The sequence below is a fragment of the Bufo bufo genome, unplaced genomic scaffold (genome assembly GCF_905171765.1).
Source record: "Bufo bufo unplaced genomic scaffold, aBufBuf1.1, whole genome shotgun sequence".
Taxonomy (NCBI): Eukaryota; Metazoa; Chordata; class Amphibia; order Anura; family Bufonidae; genus Bufo; species Bufo bufo.
In genome coordinates, this window is record NW_024401256.1 from 47,836 (window position 1) to 57,071 (window position 9,236).

The 9,236-nt window shown below is 45.2% G+C and overlaps 1 protein-coding gene across 1 annotated transcript in view; it reads right to left on the bottom strand.

Moving 5' to 3' along the window:
• The window catches only part of LOC120985537 (stromal cell-derived factor 2-like), a 28,090-nt gene extending 19,202 nt beyond the window's left edge, over positions 1-8,888 (bottom strand). Inside the window, exons 1-2 of the mRNA XM_040413523.1 lie at positions 8,802-8,888; positions 3,067-3,300 (exon numbers count right to left, since the gene is read on the bottom strand). Coding sequence (XP_040269457.1) covers positions 3,067-3,300; positions 8,802-8,888 — 321 coding nt within the window. The remainder of the gene's footprint in view (positions 1-3,066; positions 3,301-8,801) is intronic.
• Positions 8,889-9,236: the final 348 nt, after the last annotated feature.

Below are 9,236 nucleotides of genomic sequence, written 5' to 3' on the forward strand. Positions count from 1 at the left end.
GGTACAGGGAGAGAATCATCCCCAGCACCCATCAAAAGTGCCCTAACCTTCCCCCAAAACCTATACCTATCACTAATGTCACAAGTGCCCTTGTGGAATTTGCACTATTTACATCTTATTAATTTCACCTATTCACGGTGGTAGCTGGGCGACATCATGTCCTGATATTTTTCGGTCACCCAGTTATCACAGGGTGATGTGTTTTGCTTTTTAATTGAACCAATAAAAGTTACATTTTAAAGGGTCCAAACCTCTAGGCTAATATTGGGGGACAATGAACACTATTATTTTGCACTTTTTTTTATTTTACTTGTAGTTTATTATTTTTTTTTAAATGTTTTAAATAGTTTTCTATAATTTTTTTTATTTTTATATACGTATATATTTTTGCAACACAAAATGTCCCCCAATGGATCATAAAAATGTTCTTTTATTTATTTTTTTTAAATAATTTTTTAACATTTTTTTTTTTATATATATATTTTTTCCACATAATTTGTCCCCAAGAGGTCACTGAAAGACCTTTAGGAGACAATAGGAGATTTTTTTGCACTAGTTCCACTGTAACTGGTACATCCAAAGGAGCCCAAGTTACAGGGAAACCAACCTGCTTCGTACAAGACAGAGCTGAGCAGGGTCTCCTGACCCTCCAGGCTCTGCTCTCCTCTGCCTAAAGCCGGGTCCATCCTGCATAGTCCACCGCTCACCTATCTGAGGAGAAGGCAGAAGCGCTGATACACTGCTTCTGCCTTCTCCTTGGCTCGCCTAATGTCACGACAGCCGTGAACAGACCTGCTCCTGTTACAGTGCGGGAGCAGAAGCTGTAATGCTGTCTCGTGTGACGCTCATGGCAGAAACATAGCTGATCACACGATCATCTGTGTTTCTGTCCAGGAGGATGGGGGCGGCAAACCTTGGCTCTGGGGGCCGCATGCGGCCCGCCGGCTGTGCACCCCTGCCATAGACAGTCTATAGGTTTTAAAGGACAACTAACCTTTTATATAACTTTTTTAAACAATTCTAAATAGCATATGATTAATTTCTGTAATACAATTTATTTTCTTTACTGTTTTATGATAAAATAGGCCTCCGAAATTTAGGCTGCTATAGCTCTTTCAAATCTGTACACTGCTGACATGTATGCCGTGTATGGAGTCCACAAAACTGCATGCACAGTGAGCTCTGTACTGGCAGGAGTGCACATAGCTGCTCTGCCTGTGTCTGATCCTCACAGCTAAAACCTGGCATAACATATAGGCCTCATGCACACGACCGTTCCGTTTTTTGCTGTACGCAAAACACGGAAGCCGCCCGTGTGCCTTCCGCAATTTGCGGAACGGAACAGGCGGCCCATTGTAAAAATGCCTATTCTTGTCTGCAAAACAGACACGAATAGAACATGTTATATTTTTTTTGCGTGGCCACGGAACGGAGCAACGGATGCGGACAGCACACAGAGTGCTGTCCGCATCTTTGGCGGCCCCATTGCAGTGAATGGGTCCGCACCCAAGCCGCAAATACTGCGGCTTGGATGCGGACCAAAACAACGGTTGTGTGCATGAGGCATAAGGTGCAGGTGTCCCGGAACCATGTACTAAGCAGTGCTTTTAGCCGAGTGGACCGGGCACAGGCAGGGGCTCTGCATAGAACACTGCTGCTCCTGCCTGAGCCCGCTCTGCTCAGCTAAAGCCTGGTATAGCACATCGATTCAGGAGACCTCGCACCTACGAGCTATGCCAGGCTTTAGCGGAGCAGAGCGGGCACAGGCAGAAGTAGCAATGTGTGCCCCTATGCCTGCAGTTACAGAGGAAGCTGTACATCGCGTATACATGTCAGCAATGTACAGATTCCGGAGCGCTATAGACACTCTGAACTTTAGGGGCCAATTTGGTCATTAAAAGAGTGAAATAAACACAGTATCATATTTTTCGAACTATAAGACGAAAAAAAGTGGGGGAAAATGGCAGTGTTTCTTATAGTCCAAATGATAATGAACACTTCCATTATGGATGCAAAGGGCACAGGGATCTATAAGGGAAGCGCAGCATTGGCTTTACTCACCACTCCTCTGCACTGTGTCCTGACTGCTTACAGCAGGCGCACACTATAACCTGATGCTGTGTGATGTCACGTCATAGTGCAGCACTGGGCTTGGAAGACGACTAGGGAGCGGCGAGTGCAGGACGAGGCTCCGGTCTGGAGCAGAAGAGGTAAGTTTTGCTTGTTTTTGGTCTGATGGTGCTTGGGGGTTTGATCTGAAGAGGAATGGGGGTCTAATACAGAGGTCGGAGGAATAATGGAAAATATATTATAGCCCGAAAAATATGGTATATTACAGAAGTGCCCTCCGCACTCTCTGAGGGATACATGCGGCAGCCAATGGCTGCACAAATCTGCTGATTATCCATCAATTTTACCCGCAAAATTCTGTGGTCAATGGCTGTTACATATGAGCAGTGTTTTGGCTGCACGCAGATGTCGCACTGTGGTTTACATCCGAAAATTATGTTTATGTGACTGAGAAGTTTTGTGAACATTGAAAGGAGATTACAGGAAGGTGAGGAAGAAGATACGTTCCCCAGATAAACAGTACGATCTTTTCCAAGATTTTAGGAGTGCTCTTGGATTTTTCAATACTACATTCTTGGGAGCCACATCTGTGATTAAATATCACACTAATATTACTTGCTTTGGGACCAATAAGAAAAATTAAATTTAAGGTGATCGGAACTAGATTTGTTTTTTCTTTTCCTGTGTAAAAATCCATGTTTGTCTGCCGCCCACTGCTTTGTTGCAACTCCCTGGCTCTATTCACTGGACTTCTGGTCCCTGTCTGTCCAATTTCCGCATGGATCGTGTCACGTGCTCCATTGCAGCCAATGATTGGCCTCAGCGGTAATGTGTCCCCAAGATGCACATCATGTGACAGGACATGCTTCTTTGGGACATGACACCGCTGAGGCCAGTCACTGGCTGCAGTGGAGCACATGACCTAATCCGTGCAGAAGCTGACAGAAAAATGGAAAAAAATTAATTTATATAATTTTTTGTTATCATGGAACCCACCTGGTTTCCTGATAATGGAGATGTGAAGTGATGGCTGTGTAGATTTCGTCCTGTATTGACATGTGTTAGACGGATAGAGTGTCCACATTTAACCAATGTTCCTCTTTCACAAACAGTCGACGTCTTCCCACGGATTCGCCAGTAACTGTTACCATCGTCTGCGGCCGTAACTCCAGTCACCGACTGCTGCCCACTGCCTGGGGTGAGGAGATAAGGAACAATCACTTTGGACACCTAAAGCTTTTAGATGTAGAATAAAAAGGAGACAAAAACTGTGCCAGAAATGCGTTTCATGTGGTTCGGGCGTCGGAGGAATCTTTACTTGTTAGTTAGTTCAAGGTTCCTTACGTTGAGTCAGGGGTGATGTCAATTACCGTCTCTGCGGTTATGTCCGTAACTATGCGTGTTGATCAGCTGATATTTCCGATATGATGAGGTGTCTTTTTCAATATAAGGATCCCAACCGCTATACGCGTTTCAAAGTCTCTGACCTCTTCCTCAGTAGCTACGGTAATTGACATCACCCCTGACTCAACGTAAGGAACCTTGAACTAACTAACCAGTAAAGATTCCTCCGACGCCCGAACCACATGGAACGCTAGTAAGACGCAGGACGCCAGCTACACGTGGGGCGCACAGTAATAAGTTGTGAGCAGGTTCCAACTACCACGGGCTGATACGTACAAGCCGGACTTCAAATAGTGAGTACAATTGAACATTTACACTCACGGATATACCGCATAAGACTGTGAACTGTTCTTACCAATAATATAATATACGATTGAGACTCTGAAGCGCTAGGAACATAGGTTCAGCGTTTATAAGGACACATGAGAATTTTTATATAAATTTTTAAATATGTTTTAGAGATATTGGATATATATCTGAAGTCATCAATTCCAACAAACCGCGATATTTCACAACAGACCGAGATATTTTGTATTTTATATATTTTATATACTGTCTATTTCTATTCTATTTATTGTAGGTATGTTATATTGTTATGAATTAATGACTATCTAATAAATAAGTTACAATAAATCAGACCTGATGTATAGCAACAGATATTGAGTGCCCACTATAAAACATATTTATAATTCTTAACCCCCTATTGTGGTCAGGGTGAACAACACTTTAGTTAGAGCACCTACCCTAGCAATCAGAAGGGTGAGCCACTATAAATCTATACTATTTATCTAGCTTTCCATGTATGACTGTGAATATAGAGATAGCGGGCATAGTTTCTTATTTTTTGGAGGATTTAAACGGAAGTATAAAAAGGTATACAAATACATACCTACCAAGTGTATGCCAACAGTACAGTTTTGGCATACGTTTGGCTGTTAGTCTATGGGCACCTCTGCATAAACACATCCTTGGGCTCATGCACACGACCTTGCCCATATTGTGGCCCGCAAATAGTGGGTCCACAATATATGGGCACCGGCCGTGTGAAGATACAGTGAGATGCAGGATGGAGGCACGGATCAGAAGCCCACGGAAACACTGTGCAGTGCTTCCGTAGGTTTTCTGTCCGCGCCTCTACACTGCAAAAAAGTGAATAGGTGCGCATCCGCAGATGGCGGGCACATGGTGCCGTCTGCAGCACAGGCATGGCCGGCAGGCGGTTGTATGCATGAGCCCTTAGTGACAGGTATTTGGGCAAACAAATGTTTGGCATGTCTGGGAGCAGCTTATTCCCCTCTTCCATATGAAGTAAACATGTGTTATGGAATATAATGGACACTTGCTTGTCACTTACAAAATAGTGTCTGTCCGAGAGACAACCCCCAGTATGCATTCTATGATTGAAACTATTTGCAGCAAAGACTTGAAACTGTCAGGAATTCTATCATACATATGCCTTAGGCTTCTTTTACACTACCGTATGGCTATTTGCGGTCCGTTTTTCACGGATCCGTTGTTCCGTTTATTGTTTCCGTTGTGTTTCCGTTTCAGTTCAGTTTTTCTGTTCCGTTTTTCCGTATGGCATATACAGTATACAGTAATTACATAGAGCAAATTAGGCTGGGCATAACATTTTCAATAGATGGTTCCGCAAAAAACTGAACGGATACGGAAGACATACGGATGCATTTCCGTATGCATTCTGTTTTTTTTGCGGACCCATTGACTTTAATAGAGCTACGGAACATGATTTGCGGACAAATATAGGACATGTTCTATCTTTGCACGGAACGGAGATACGGAAACACTGAAACGGAATGTATACGGAGTACATTCCGTTTTTTTTGCGGACCCATTGAATTGAATGGTTCCGTATACGGACCGTATACGGAACGTAAAAAACGTCCCGCAAAACGGAAAAAAAACCGTAGTGTGAAAGAGGCCTTAAACTTATTTCCTGTTTACATTCCTTCTTGCTAAAAGACCAATCATGTGAGCCCACTCCTCCCACTAATATGGAAGGTATATAATGTGAAGCCCCCACCTAATAAATTAGAGTTATGCTTTGACCTTATCTAGAGTGTCAGTGTTATTTCTCTCGCCATGCATGCACGTATCTATTTATCTAATTTGGAGCAGTGTATCAACCTACCTGACCATTGATCAGAACCAGAACATTTTGGCGCCCGACGTGTGGGGCTCGAAGGTTGGACCCCCCTGATCTCTGTACCCCCGGAGAACAGACATAGTAGGGGCGCACCACCGGACACCGGGATCGCTACCCGTGATATGAGGTAAGAAAACTGAGTAATCTTGCCTATACTGTGTCCCCTGGTGTAGCCTCTTGTCATCTGTCTGAGGAAGGGGTGCGGTAGCAGTTGGGGTGACTTTGAGGGCACGCAAGTAAGAACCCCACAGTAATTGATGAGATTTTGATACACTGTGTTTTATGTGTTGCGTTGCTCTGATTTCGTTATGACCTTGAGCACCTGTGTATAAACTATCGAGTTACAAGGAAGCCTACCTTATTAGCCTACATCGCGGTACAGCCAGAGGCATCCTCCTTTGTGCTTCAAGCTTTCAGGAATATCTGTCCTGCTCAATCTATCTCCTACAGTTCCTGGCCGAATTGGGCTGCAAAGTATCTCAAACCAAACTCCAATTGTGTTTACCCAAGGTAGTCTTTCTTGGACACTGTATTGCCCAAGGTAGTAAACTGCCGACCCTGGTTCCCCAATGCCTCAGTACTGATGCAGCCCCTATATTACTGTATTCCCCGAAATGCAACCTCTCCGTTCCAGTTAACATGGGAGACAAATGAGTCCTTTGACAAGTTGAAGACAGCAATTGCAACCGCTCCGGTCCTTGGGATTCCTAACTACAGCCTTCCCTTCAGGCTATATGTCATCAAGGTCACGCTACTGGAGTTCTTACCCAAACTCACCAAACACCTCACTGCACAACGCCACCTCCGGCTGCAGTGTAGTCTGTCCCTGCCAGATAATGTCACCATTCAGAAATGTCACATACTTAACCCTGCTACACTCCTTCCTCTTCCAAGGGGGGAGTATACTAGAGATTCAGGAGATGCTTCTGAAGATTTTATTGATCTGCATGCTGAAGAAGATCTTCAGGAGGAAGAATTTTGGACCTCAAATGACTCTCTTTGCCAGGAACAGGATCATGATTGCATCACAATGATGGAAGCTGAAGTAGGGACACCACCATCGGTCCAAGACACTCCTCTGACAAACCCTTCTTTGTGGACGGCTCAAGGTACGTCGATGACAAAGGGAAATCCCATACAGGCATGGTAGTCACTAGTGAGCATGAAGTGCTGTGTGCAAAACAATTGCGCCCAGACCAGTCAGCACAGGAGGCTGAACTCATTGCCCTCACCGAAGCCTTCCCTTATGGCAAAAGATTCCACCGCTAATATCTACATGGATTCCAGATATGCCTTTGGAGTGGTTCATGACTTTGGACTAATATGGAAGGCATGGGATTAGATCACAGCCGCAGGAACCCCAATCAAAAATGCCTCAGCAGTAGCGGCTCTAATGGCAGCAGTACTCCTGCCCACGCAAGTGGCAGTGATCAAGGTAAAGGCCCATACACATACCTGAGGCCAGAGGAAATGCCCTAGCTGATCAAACCGCGAAGAGAGCAGCAATGGAAGAGGAAGGATCCCAGACAGAACAGATGCTGACAGTACAAGAAGATCTGGAGCAAGAGGAAGTCACATGGGACCTACTGAAACAAATGTAGAAACAGGCCACTCCCAGGGAAAAGGAAACCTGGTTGAAAGAGTCAGCCCTCGAAGACTAATCCGGACTCAGGGAAAGAGAGTATGCCTACCCAGAACTCTCTATACCCTAATAGCCTCAATAGCTCAAGGACCCACCCACCAATCCAAAACCATCATGAAAGAGCTAATTGATAAAATATGGGTGGCCCCAGGGATCACCCCCGTCCTGGTGAGACATACTCAAGCGTGCCCCATCTGCGCAGAGTGTAATCCAGGTAGAACCGAGCCCAAAGGCCTTATATCTTTTTCAGAGGATACAAATCGACCATATCCAGATACCAATGTGCCAAGGGTTTCAATATGTGCTGGTAGTGATAGACTTGTTTTCTGGGTGGCCAGAAGCCTACCCCGTCCGAAATCAGACAGCAACTACTACTGCTAAAAAACTGATGCAGGAGCTTGTCTGTAGGTTCGGAGTACCTGAGGTCATTGATAGTGTTCAGGGCGCAGCATTCACTGCCAGATTAGCCCAAGAAGTCTGGGAAATGGTAGGGTCGCACCTGGCGTATAACACCCCCTACAGGCCCCAAAGCAGCGGCAAAGTTGAAATATTGAACGGGGTGTTGAAGTAAAAAATGTTGAAGATGACCAGGGAGACAGGGCTCAATTGGGTTCAGTGCTTGCCTATAGCACTCTTTTAAGTTAGGCACACACCAAGGCCTCCACACAAACTGACACCATACAAGATCCTATTTGGGACAGGGCCAAGGATGGGACAGTATTTCCTGCAAAAGTTGCAAATGCATTATGAATATGTTGCCAAATATGTGATAGCTCTGAGTAAACAATTGTCTAACATACATGCACAAGTTTTCTCTTCCATTCCAGATCCTAACTCCCTAGAAGGAAGCCACACTCTGAAACCCGGAGAGTGGGTGGTGGTCAAAAAGCATATCAGAAGCACCCTCGAACCACGATATGAGGGACCTTACCAGGTGCTGCTGACCACCCCAACTTCTGTAAAACTCGAGGGGAGACCTAACTGGATCCACGCATCACATTGCAAAAGAATACGAGTGCCAGCTCCAGATATCAAGGGAAACACCGCTGAATCTGCATGATGCCTGTTGCAAGTTATCGCTCTGCTACTTTTTGTCTACACCTACACGGTCACATATACACAGAATCTTCCAAAGACAGGAGGACAAGTGGCCATCACCCAACAAAAATAGAAGGATGGCTACATATTGACCACTTTCTGGTTTAATTCCTCCAGCACTCACGTGGCTACCTTCAAATTCGATTACTGCAGTCTAGTATTGTGCCCAATGCCAGTATGGCAATGTAGCATATACCAAACGGGCAGCCATAGATCTACATACATCTGTGTCACTGATAACTAGTATGGGGAACAGTGTAACTCATGGGGAGCAGTTAGGTGGAACACGGGTGACCCATGGGGATACAGACCTCAAGACAAAAAAGACAAAATAGGTAAATCCTTGCTTACCCGCATGACGCTGTTTAAGAGTGGAAGATGCCACCCAAGTGGACAAACAGGCTCCAACATGCCACTTACCCTCACAATAGAAAACCCCAGCCCCAATGAGGCAGGGACATACCTTATAGGCACCTGGATGGGGGCAACTGCTGGGGACATGGGCATGTTCCACCTCAAAGACCTACATAATCTCACAAAGATAGAGAAGGGTCCATCCAAACCCTACACTACCTCCCTTAGGCAGATGACAGTAATAGCAGACCCCACCTTTGAAGATACTATGGCCGCCAATACAGGATTTTCTGACACTAACCTGTGGTTAGAATGGATGAAATACAATGCTGACACACACAATAAGACGAACTGTTACATATGCAAGGGGGGGGGCACGCCCACACCTAGGCACAGTGCCTTTGCATCTGCCTCCTGAGACTGAAAGCTGCTTCCTCAGCCTATACACCAACACTAGTGTGAATGACTCTGCCTGTGAAAAGTGGAAGAGAAAATACCCCC